Raw genomic sequence first — 13,028 nt, forward strand, 5'->3', positions numbered from 1 at the left:
TTGAAAAGACGCTCCTTGTCCCGCTTTTAAAATTCAAAATTCCACATCCTCCACAGCTTCCAAAACAAATCTCCTTCAAGAAACTTTTAAAGAAACGTTTTGCGTCTCCTGAAATGTTCCTACAGTTTCCTTAGCAGTTTCTTCCAGTGCTATTGATTTGCAAACCTCTTGAGGAGGTCTCCCTAATACCTAACAAATACCTTTCCTAGGAAAAGTCTAAAGTAAGGCAAATACTATTTCCTGTCTCCATAGATTCATAAGAGAAACGCTGCCTGTATTTTCAGCCAAAGCTGACACAAGTGTCATGTAAACTCAGGGCTAAAAGGTGTTCTGTGAAATCCCTCTTTACTGATGGTGCCTTTCAATGGGGTGGAAGAAGGTAACTTAAAGAAGACACCAGGCTGGAAGAGCAGCCAGGAGGCATAGCAGTGGTGGGAAGCTTGGGCAGATTGAGTCATTGCTACCACACTCTGAAAGAAAACCATGGGGGTCATTTTCCTTTTTGCCCAAATAATTGTGAGAAAGACAAACTAATGCCATATGGTGGCAGGGGGAGAGTTCAGAGCCAAAATACAAATCTGTTCAGCTCGTCAGTACCTAAGACCTACAAGCATAGCTATCTGAGAGTCTGTTTACTGTTTAAAAGAGCCAAGGCCAAACTTCAATTTGTCATACATACGTCTCCCACACCCTTGGATAATGAAAAAGCCTCTTTCTTCTCCAAAGATAGTGAAGATTGAATGATGTGAGCAGTAGGATAATTTCTTTTTTTATATATACAAATTAGTAATTTTTTAAAACAATATCAGTGAGAAAATCAATTAATGAGATTGGGCTAACTAATTTAAAGAAAGGAAAGTCACATAATTAATACATGGGTATAATTGGGAAGCTTGTTCTCCGAGATAGCATGCACCATTATCCTGTTTTTCTTACCACATCTAGTTATTCAAATGTCTGACAGAGAAAACAGGTAATCATGATTTCGTCAGGGATGACGGGAGAATTATCACCGGTGTTAATGTGCATCTATCGTCTTAAAATTTTGCCCTTAAGACGTTGACTGGGAGAAAAATGCTAACTGTCCTTGAGGTTGTGACTTCAGTGCTACTGATACATGTTTTTTGTTTATTTGCTTTTCCTCTCTTAATTACGAAAAAATTTAGGTAAAGGAATGAATTCCATGTTTCTACTTTGCGCCTGCCCTTTGGTCACATCTAATTGCATTCTCGGCAGCTTTGTGGCCGCTTCTTGATTTCTGCCCCTCAGCCAAATGCTTAGCTCCGGAGGGAGCATTTGGTTTTGATCTCACAGCACATCATTCTTCACGCAGACCACATCTACACTGGCCGAACACAGGAGTACTTATCCCGGATCCCCATGGTGTTCCTTCGGGGAAGGATTTTCTCTAATGACTTGCACTTCAAGTTCCTTCCAGTCATACTCAGATGCAGTCTGTTTTGGTCACCAGTGTATTAAATGTCTGTTAGGGAAACTATTAACCGAATAGGAAAAAAATCACGCATAGTTCATTACCCAACCAATTTTAGAAAACAGCCCGAACCACCATTCAAAAGAACCACCTATGTATTCTGTGCGAGCCTCCCTTTAACTAACTGTTTCTGTCGTTGCTCCTTGGTTGGTTGGTTTATTTCATGACAGGAATGCCCTTGTTGGCTCAGGGCCATTGAGTTGATTCGGCGTCACAGTGACCACCTGGGACGGAGGGAGGATTTTTATGACTGTTCCCCAGGAAGCATCCAGTCTTTCTGCTGCGGAGCCACTCTGGGGGTTTGAACCTTTCACTTAGCAGAAAAATGCTTTACAACTCTGCCATTGGGCCCTTCCATTCCCTGAATAAATAGCACTAATGAATGAGCATCCCTTCCCTGACCTATAGCCCACTATAGTTGTTCAAAATAAGCAAATACACCAAACTCACTGCTGGCAAGTCCCTTCTGCCTCAGAGGGAGCTGCTGAGGCTAAGTGGAAGTGCTCCACTGGGTTTCTGAAGCTGCAAATTGTCGAGGGCATGGAAAGCCTCATCTTTCTCCTCTGGAGCAATGGATGGTTCTGAACCACCAGTCTTGAGGTTAACCCAAGACTTAACTCACTGTACCATCAGGGGCCCTAAGGAGCTCTGAGCATAGTAGGTTATGTGAGGGGTTTCAAACCACAAAGTCAACAGTTCGAAAGCATCAGATGCTCCGAGGCAGAAAGAGGAGGCTTTCTACTCCTATAGAGTTAGACATTCAGAAACCCAAGGGAGCAGTTCTGGTCTGTCCTTGAGGGTTGAGCTGAGGCAGAATTGGCTTGATGATCAGTAATTGACTCCAAACAAAAATCCCATGTGAAAGTTGGATATTAAATATGGAAGATCAAAGAATAGTTGTGTTTTAATTAAGGGACTGGAACACTGTAAGCCCTATGGACTGCCAAAAGAACAAACAAACCTTTCTTGGAAGAAGTAGAGTCAGAATGCTCTTTAGAGGCAAACAAAGATGGTGAAACTGCATCTCGTATTATTTGGACATGTTATCAGGAAAGGTCGGTCCTTGGAGAAGGACATCATGCTTGGTACAACAGAGGGGCAGCACAAAAGAAGAAGGCGCTCAACAAGATGGATGGACACAGTGGCTACGACAATGGGCACAGACATAAGGATTTGACAGCATTTCACTCTTTTGTCCTTAAGGTTGCTGAGAATGATAACTGACTTGATGGCATCTAACAAGAACAACCACCACCACAACCCAAGCCTACTGCCATTGCGTCAATTCCAACTCAGAGGGACGCTATACATTTTTTTCAGAGACTATAAATCTTTAAAGTAGCAGATAACCTCATCTTTCTCCACAGAGCAGCTAGGGGGTTTAAACCGCTGGCCTTGCAGTTACCAATCCAATACCTAACAAAACCACGAAAACCCAAAACAAACCAAAGTCAGTGCCATAGAGTCAATCCTGACCTAGCAACCAAGTAGGACAGGCAAGAAGAATTGCCCCTATATGTTTCTGAGACGGTAACCCTTTACAAGAATAGAAAGCCTTTGTTTTCGCCAATGCAGCAGGCTGGTGGTTTTGAACTGCTGATCTTGTGATTAGCAGCCCAAAGTGTCACAACTACATCACCAGGGCTCCCAACAACAGCGTCACCAAGGTTCCTTAAATAATGGACCCAGTGCTGGCAAAATAGATAGATTACCTGCAAAGACACCGCGGGGTGGGGGGATCATTGTGCTACAGAGCCTTGCTATGAAGGAGCTTGCCCCTTTAGGGACAAGGTGAATGACTTGTCCTAGGAGGAAAGAAGGAAGGCCATCGTGGAGTGAGCACAGCTCATCAAGAGCTGTGAGCTGTGAGCTACACGCACCTGGCTATTTTGATAGCCCTCTGAAGCCTCTTCCTTTTGCAATCCTTCATCTTGCTACCTCCCCTCTGATTGTGTCTGTGTTCACCAAACAAGGGATAGTCTGATGGTGACTTGTCTTCCAAGGGGAACCTCTTTCTAATATGATCACGAGGCTGAGCCCCATGGAGCTTCTATTCTGACTCTAAATGGAGGCTGGAGGAGTGTCTGGGAGCTGTGGAGGGCAGTCGTCCTGGAAGGGCTAGGAACCTCAGGGGAGGACACCAAATTAAAAGCCCAGATCAGATCTGGAAGGTGACACGGATAGGGGTCGCCTTGGTAGCCTGCCATCTGACTTGCCTGTGGTGAATTCCATCTATGCATGGCCTCACTAAAATCTAAAATGTGAATCAACATTTTAAAATGCTACACTTTCTGCATTGCTAGGAATTTTTAGCTGATCTCTCATTTAAGCCTCTTGGTGATAATCCAGCATTAGAAGTTCTCCTGATAACTAGAAATTCTATTAATCATTAAAACCAATAGCACTTGTGTAGGGTGTAATTGTGTATCTTATGCTGGCTCAAAAATCCCTTCAGGCTATTTGGAAAAACCTGTTTAATAGCACACATGTAGCATGCTGTCCATTAATAAAAATATCAAGCCTCACAGAATATTAGTGGGGCTTCTAAATATACTTAGATGCAAATGCAAGTCAAAAATATACCCACATATCCCTTGCTCTTTTTGTTTCTGCTGAATAGTCTTGGAAAAGTTGGTTCAAAGCTGGCACGGATCTTACAAGTCGCTCATTTGCACAGATAGTAACCAACCATCACTATACTGTTGTTCAAAAGCAAAAACAAAACAAACAAAACCCCTCCAACTCACTGCCATCGAGTCATGCCGATCCCTTAGGACAGACTAGAGCTGCCCTATGGGTTTCTTAGGCTATACTGCTTTACGAGGAGAAACCCTCATCTTTCTCCTTTGCAGCAACTTGTGATTTCAAACTGCGGATGGTTTGGTTCCCAACCTGACTCAGAACCACTATGCCACCCTGGCTTTCCTGTGGTGATGGGCTCATAAATCAGATCCTGGCACAGAAAGAAGTGATCATGCAGAGGATTTGGAGAGAGTACTGAGAGAAGACTTTGGCAAGAACGTGGCATTGATAAAAAGAAGCACTGCTAATTGAGTTAGAAAATCATGCTCCAGAGACTTTATGAATGAACTGGAAACTGACAACAGAGTTACAGTCTAAGAAACCCACGTGGCAGTTCTATAGCTGATTTCAGACAGGGAACCATATTGGACCACTGTGATGATGTGTCAAGTAGTGTTTTCTTTTAATTCTAGGAGCCCTAGTGGCATAGTGGGTTACACAATGGGGTGCTAACCACAAGGTCAGGAGTTTGAACCCACCAGCTGCTCTTCACAATAAAGATAGAGCTTTCTGCTCACGTAAAGATTTACAGCCTGGAAAACCCACAGGGACCATTCCATTGCACCCAAGGATTCCTAGCCATCAGACCAGACTGGATGGCAGTGAACTTGGGTTTTGCTATTTAACATTTTGGACAGTATTCTCCAAAAGTTCTCCTTCTCCTCGGATGCTCTGCAGAGTCATCCGAGATACTCATTGGAAAAGTAGCCTCCTCGGCCCGCTGCAAACCTCCAAATTTGAGGGCTTGAGATTAGAACCCAGGAATCTCATCTTCTAAAAGATGGGGTGCTTTTTTATATGTTCATTTAGGTGAGTGCCACTAACGAGGTTCATATAATTTGTACATGAGAGATAGAGCTTAAAGTAGGTACTTTGAGGAATATCATATATTATATTAAAGAGTTAAGATTTTATATTTAATTTTAGAGACATGCAAACCCCTCAAGGGCATGTAAGTTGTCTCCTTTGTATGCTCAAACTACACGGAGGACTTTATAGTACTTGCTCAACACACTTTTGTCCTGGGAATGTATAATTAAGATAGGAGCCGGTTTTTTTGTTTTTTGTTTTTAAGTCAAAGGGAATTAATTTGTAGCTTACTTAGCCATTTAAATCTTAGGGATCAAAAATGCAAACTTGCTGCCATCCAGCACACTCCTACTCATAGTGATTCAATGGAACAGAGCTGAATTGACCTCATAGGATCTTTGAGGCTGTGAGCCCATAGGGAAAGAGACTGCCCCACATTTCCCCAGACCTTTCAGTTAGCAGGCTAGTACTTACCCCTGTGCACCTAGGGTTCCTGGTGTATGGAAAACGAAGAGGGTCAAACCCATTGCCCTTGAGTTGATTCTACCTCAAAGCAACTCAAAACAAAAACCCTACCACACACCACAACAATATTCCACACCCCACAATCTGGTTTGCAAGACTGTAAATCTTTATGGAAGCAAACAGCTTTGTCCTCCTCCCCTGGGGTGGCAGGTGGGTTTGAACAACTTACCTTGGTGGTTTGCTTACCCTACAGCACTGCCAAGACTCCTTGACAAATGGTAAATCAGGTTAGAAATGTCTGCATCATAGATTTAACAGAAAATTAAGCGAGAGAGCAGCTGGAATGCATTTAGTAGAGTGCCTGGCACAGAACAAGTCCTCAATCAACGAGACTTCTTATTGGTATGGCTATTAATAATCGTATTTAGCACATCATCAGTACTAAATATTGCCTGCGTGACTTATGCTGCATTGACACTCTAAAAGTTACTTTGGATTCAAGATTAATATGGATAGGAATAAAATAAACCCACATGCCTCTTTAAGAATCCTTTTCAGAGATCTTTATGAGTTTGAGCAGGCCAAGTGAAAGAATTACCAAGCACTCAGATCATAGGGAATATTTTCTTTGTAAGAATCTGTTAGACTCATTTTTTCCTTCTCTTTTATTTCCCCTTGCTCGCTTTGAGCCTTCCTTTATTTCATTCCATATCTCTCTTTCTTTCAGACTTTTGATTTTTTTTACGTTTTGGGATGAACTGAGTCCAAAGAAAGTAGAAAATGATGAAAAAAAGTTGACGTTCAGTGAGTCAGTCTTCCAGGCTCTGTTCATTCTGTTGAATGGCTTATGGTTTTTGTTTTGTTTTGTTTTAAACTTCAGGTTGTATTTAAAGGGTCACTCTGGGACAGCTGGAAAACAGAGCAGCCTGATCTTACACGGAGCTGACTTCAGCACTAAAGATGCTGATAATGACAACTGCATGTGCAAATGTGCCCTCATGCTAACAGGAGGTAAGTCCTAGGGGGCTCTTCTCCAAGTTAGGTTTCATTGGTGGGAGACTTGAGGTTTCTTATCTAGGAGAAAGGGGTATGATCTTCTGGATAGGAAACTTCAGAGCAAGTCCCTAGAGATAATTTTGTTCTGCCCACGAATTTACCATGTGTTCTTGTGCAAGACATTGCTAGCATACTTAGAGGTTTACGTCCAGCCCCGACACTTGTAGGGGAATAGGCTAAACTCAATCGGAATAATCCTTTAGCCTCTGGAAGTCTCCGCGATTCCACCTCCTGAATGATTAGCGCGGTGGTGGTGTTAGGTGCTGCCAAGTTGGTTGTGACTCATTGCGATGCTATGCACAACAGAACAAGACACAGCCTGGTCCTGCACCGTTCCCATCTTTATTGTTAGTAGTTGAGCACTGACCCTATACCACGCAGGGGCTTTATGCATTGTTGATATTATGTAATATAATATTAGATGTTGCTATAATATATAATATTGAATTGGTTACACCTCATAACCACCCTATATACAACAGAAGGAAATACTGCCCAGGCCTGCAGCATCCACACAATTATCACTGTGGTTAAGCCCATTATTGCAGCCACTGTGTCAATCCATCTCTTGGAGGGTTGCCTTCTTTTTCTATTCCTCTCTACTTTGCCAAGCATAATGCCCTTTTCCAGAACCTTCCAGGGAACTTCTATAAAGGATGTGCCTTGAGGTTTTATCATGGTCACTTTGAAGGGGCATTCTGGCCATACTTCTTCCGAGATGACCGTTGCATTAGATTATATACAACTTCCCATGTGATACCATGCTATTTGAACTCCAAATCCATAGAAACAAGGAAGAATCCTCTAATCTCTCCTTTGTCCATGAGACAGACTAAAATAAGTTCATGTACTCTTTTATCCTGAGCACCTAGTGAAGTAGGTCATGGCAAATAGGGCATGAAGCCTAACTATGATGTGTGAACGAATGACTATAAATATCTGAATGGTTGTAGACTGGTAATCTTGGACTTCACTCTCAAAATCTCAAACTAAGGAAATAAATCTGCAGGTTGAAACATCTCTCATTAGTAAACAGAGCACAGCAATGTATAAAAGGAAGCTTCCATCTTCCTCTCCCCGCCCTCCCCAACCACTACTGTCGCCAGTACAGCCTAGTCCACTGATGCCCACTCACTGCACTCATAACTAGCTTCTCAGGGTGGGAACCCCTGCAGAACTGTCGAAGCCAGCCTACTGGTGTGCCTCTGATCATGTCCTTCAACTTCAACATTCCATTTTGTCCTAGAATAATTGTGGATTCCCATATGTAATTTTGTGACCCCATCACCATGTTAAAAATTAATTGTTCAAATTTAGAGTTAAAAAGCTCAAACCCTCACAGCTATTGAGTCAATTCTGACTCGCACGTGGAGAAGAATTGCCCCTGTGGGTTTCTGAGATTATAATTCTTAACAGGAATAGAAAGCTACCTTTTGGTACTTAATTTTTTTTCTTGAGAGAGGAACTTCATTTTCTCCCTGACTGCATAAATGAAATTGTCATCAACTTTATGCAGACAAAAGGATTTTACTTTTCTGCTTGCCTGCCCATGTTATTATGGAGACATGCTTCATTTTCCCCCTGTATATTTTTACAGTTAATTTTTCTTACCAAATACAACACATGGAAGATCAACAGTAAAAATCTTTCTCTTCTTTCCTGAGAAGTGTGCTCCAATATGTTCATATTCCTGTCAGAATAATGGAAATATGGAGCAAAGCAAAGAGGAAAAGGCACCTCTTTTTTGTCAATGAAAAATGCCACTGCTTAGATTTATGATTTTATTTCTGCTTCACACGATTGAACTTTGCCGTGTTCTTTCATCTGTAATCACTCTTGGACCTGCTTCTTTTTTTTTTTTTGGACCTGCTTCTTTTTTTTTTTTTGGACCTGCTTCTTACTGACCAATAAACACATATGTTGGGGAGAAAAAAGAATCTACTTGTTTCCTAGGCTGGCATGGTGTAAGTTAATGTGTTTTTGTAACAAATGCTATTTCCTTATCAAATACCCTTTAGACAGACCCCAGGTCTGCAACACTATTCGCTTTGCAAAGCCGGCCTGTGGGCTGGAGATAGCTACCGGCTGGGAATATGAGGATGAGGTCGGTGGCAGGCAGGTGAAGGAGGGGTGCCTGGAACTAAAGTGCTAATAAATTACCCCATACTATCCTCATTTGAGCTGTCATTTTTTTCCTTCTAATCATTTTCCTTCATTCTTCTCTTATATCATATTTGAGCTCCTTGCTTATTAAAAATAGTCTCTCTTAAGTGGTGGTGCTTCCTACCCTTTTGAGTTAATACCTCCTAGTTCTCTGCCTCTAAGGCTTTCCTTATCTTTGTTTCTTCCTACAGGAAGTAAGAGTAAATTAAGCTGGATTGTTCACCAGTAATGTCCAAGTAGGCTTTTCTTAAATACATGGAAGGTATTTAATTAGATAATACAGTATCATTATTACCCACATCTGTCAAAAACGAAGCCACAGGAGTACAGATTTAATTAAAAACAGAAGATATTTCGGCTAGACATAAGAGAGACTGTTTGACCCCTTTTCCCTTCTAACTTCTTACATTCCTTCTGTCAGTTGTTAAGCAAATGTTAATGGGCTTGTATGGGTCCACGTGAGTCAGAATAGAGTCAATAACACCACTAGCTACTAAGGCCAGTTACTGCAGAAGAGAGAAGGTGGCCTGCCTTCAGAGAACTTTCATCTCCTGGGGGAAGATGCTCAAAAAAAGGTAATCAGTAAGTCACACTCTTTTTTGAACTGTAAACACTTTCTATTGACAACAGAGATAGCTATTGGAAGAAAGAGAGGCAACTTTCAATGGAGTGTCCCAGGATCAAAGACTCCACTGAGTTGCCGGGGAAGCTCCTGCATCTCTCCTTGTGGACAACCTCAGAAAGAGCCCAGTCTTGTCTTTGCAAGAGTTTAGTTACATGCTTTCCTGCCATTGTGGGGCTAGAGTTAGAGGGTCTCAACATTTCTCGTGGTTCTGTGCTCTTTGCAGCTGCCCTTAGGGCACAGACAAAATGCTCGCGATGTCGGCAGTCATTCATAGCAAGGGGTAAAGTGGGAGAGTGATGGAGTGAGCCGAGAAAGCACCGTGCAGACATCTTTATAAAGACACTGCAACATCCTACTCCCCCTTTTCTAGAAGTATGTGTACTTCTTCCTTCTTCCTTCCATTCAAATGAAACGTTGAATAAGCTAATGTTTTATTACCCGTCTGATGGAACCAGAGCATATATTTCAAGAGGAAAATTGCCACCCACGCTTTCTATGGAACTGACCCCTTAATTAATCATTAAATAGAGATGACTTGTCAGCAGAGATTTGGAAGCCAGAAATATCTGTGCTCTGCAACTGCCACTGACCTTGGGAAAATGTCTAAAGTGTACACCAAAGGTATCCCCTAATAGATGGGCCATTATTGCAAAATTGTATATTTTATCACTAGGAGAAAAGCATTTCAAAGGTGATTGTAGAAAGTATTTTCATAGCCTCTCCTCTTACCCCAGCCTCAAGAGAGTATCTACTGTGCCCTCGTGAGCTCAAAGAAAGGAACCACTTTCATGAAATAAAACAGTTAGAAGTGCTATTTAACATTCAGAAAACGACAGTGTAAATTCCTTCAATGTGAGCTTGTGTTTATCCTGGTTAACACTCATGAAGAAGTAACCATGCAGCCTCTTACTCCAGCATTATAAAAGTGTGATGCCTGATTTCTTATCACACTGTCATATTCTACGTAAACTTACCTGCCAAACACACATGATTTGAGTACCAAAGGAATAGTCTTCAAAATACAGTTTTTCAAAAATCTTCTAGAAATTGCATTTATTAATGGTTGCCAATAACAACAACTACAAAAAAAAAAAGAGTTCATGGTATTGTTTTACATACCTGTCCTTACCTTACTTTTCTTTCCAGGCAATTTCCATATTTAACTCATAATATAAAAGCAATGTAAAATATGACATAACCTTCTGCAGCAGGAATCTGCTGTGGCAGAGACCCCCACCTCTTTTCCCACACATAAACTATGTCAGCCGACAGACAGGCTTTCTAAAGCTAACAAAGGGTAGTTCTCAGTTCAGTCCTTAAAAAAGGAATAAAGCCATCCCCATAAATTTTTCACTTCACCCTAGAACTTGCCGATGCTAACAGCAGAGCGTTGATAAGTGCCTGCCTGGCTTGCTGTGGAATCCTGAAGATGACAGAGAAAATTAAATTAAAAACTGGTGGATGATGTTGACATGACAAGATCTTTGGGGAAATGTTCCTAGAGTTTGGAATAACCTGAGAAACCAAGCCAGACAGAGTTGGATAATGAACAGTCCCTAAAGATTAAGGCAAAGTGGTTGCAAGAAAATACCCCTATGGATAATTTCAAGTTGGCCGTCTACTTTGCGAGGAGCTCTGCAGGAGGACGTCCGGGAGTCTTCCCCTAAAGATTGACAGCCTCAGGAACCCTGTGGGGCGTGGTCCTCTGCTCTAGGGGAGTCGCCCAGAGTCAGAATGGACGTGACGACAGTGGGTTGTCTAGCAATTAAGTGACTTTGATTTTGAATGACATTGATTTATACGATGAAAGCTTATGTCACAAAAGGTAGGCATTCGTGGAAGGCAGACACGTTGTACTATCTACTACTGTCACACAGTGCCAAGAACACAGTATAAGTAAACATTATTATAGGATAGCACATGTTCCCAGGTGCTCTGAAGGATTATGTAAAATCACAAGTGATTATGGGAGTACATATGTAAAGCAAGGAGGGCTTCCAACTGGTTGGTTCTAGCCCCTCCCACCCCCACTCCCCACACCTAGCTGAGGATTTGCATTTCCACTCCAGAGATCCTGAATCAGAATTTTCAGTGGGACAAGAAGCCCAGCTGATTCTTATGTATGCACAAGGCCTGGGGATTTATACTCCACCTAGGGATGTTACACTGTAGATTCTGATTCAGTATATCTGCAGGAGATAAGCAAATTATCAGCAGGGGGTGTCAAACCAAAGTGAACCACCTGGAAGCTCTGATGTTGAGAAATCAATGTTGAATATGAACGTAACCCTAACATGAGCTTAGATGTAACATATGGAAATGCACGCAAGTAGTCCCATATACACAGATCGAGCAAAGGGATAAATCCCAACAACTGGATCTGATTTTGAAGACTAGTTAAATTCCAGAAGACTGAACCCCAGAATTGGAAATATTTGAGAATTAGACTCCTGAATTGCAAATAAAGATCATCTTTCTGAATATAAGTTTAAGAATTCAATTTTTAGTTTCTGAGTGAAGTTGCATATATTGGATAAAAGAGTGGAGGATGTCAGAAAATGTCTCAAAAGACATGTTTAGAAAAAGATGCACTAAGATCTGATAGGCCTAGAGCCTCAGACTGCAATCATAGGTTAGTTAATGAAGGACAGGAGATGTAGAATACAATAATCAGACTCTTTTGCTTGTAATTTCCCCTAGTAATAATATTGCTAATATCTATTTAGCTCTCATGGTCTAGTAGGCACTTTTACATTATTCTTAATGTCTTACCCTTAATATCCTACAAGCACTTCCAAAACACTATTTAAAGCGGGGATCACAAGAATACTGTGGGCAAGAACAGAGATCCAGAGGGGTTAGATAATTTGCCAGACACCACCTAATTAAGTATCATAACCAGGATTTGAATGAAGGTACTCAATCTCTAAGGGTCATGGCCTTATCTCCTCTTTTTACTGCATTCATTAGAAGAAGTGGAGTTCAAAGAGAAAGGGAGAGCTCTCTTTTATTGTTTGCAGGCCCCGTGGTCATGAGTATTTTCTCACTTAAACCTAGTTAAAAGGGATGTGAGGCCCAAGAGAAAGGAGAGACAGTAAGGGAATACCTAGAAGTTTTCAATGAATTCAAGATTACTGGCCAGGATAAACAACTTTTCATCTTTGGAACAAGAAGAAGACCAAGAAGGGGGTTGGGGAGTGGGGAGGTCTTGGCCTGAAGGGGTTATAGTAAGAGATGACTGAAGGAATGCAGACCTCTGCAAAGGTCCTTAGCCCCCCTGCACAGAGGATCCACACAGCTGCTCCGTGAAGCCAGCTGGGAGCAGGGACAAATTTGTACATGAGAACCCAGCGAATGGCTTTCAGGATGAGCACACTGATAATGATGGCACCCATGAGCTTAGGGTGGGCTCGCCCTTCCTGAGTGATAGAAGAATAAAGTCTTACTGCTTATGCAAGCCTTTTGGAACATTACTAATTAGAACGTGATGCATTGAAAATGCTTGCCAGATTCTATGATGCTCATCTTCCCAACACAACCGCTGAAGACAAAGCGGGTGAATAAGCAAATGTGGTGAAGAAAGCTGATGGTGCCCAGCTATCAAAAGATATAGCA

The 13,028-nt window shown here is 41.8% G+C and overlaps 1 protein-coding gene across 3 annotated transcripts in view; it reads left to right on the forward strand.

The window, feature by feature from the left end:
- ANGPT1 (angiopoietin 1) overlaps positions 1-13,028 on the forward strand; it is a 297,629-nt gene that overhangs the window by 271,163 nt on the left and 13,438 nt on the right. For all 3 annotated transcript variants that reach the window (XM_004697434.2, XM_045287636.1, XM_045287639.1), the window contains exon 8: positions 6,450-6,580. In XM_004697434.2, coding sequence (XP_004697491.1) covers positions 6,450-6,580 — 131 coding nt within the window. The remainder of the gene's footprint in view (positions 1-6,449; positions 6,581-13,028) is intronic.

This window comes from Echinops telfairi, unplaced genomic scaffold, assembly GCF_000313985.2.
Source record: "Echinops telfairi isolate 266 unplaced genomic scaffold, ASM31398v2 ScPeMD7_1;HRSCAF=3_0, whole genome shotgun sequence".
NCBI classification, from domain to species: Eukaryota; Metazoa; Chordata; class Mammalia; order Afrosoricida; family Tenrecidae; genus Echinops; species Echinops telfairi.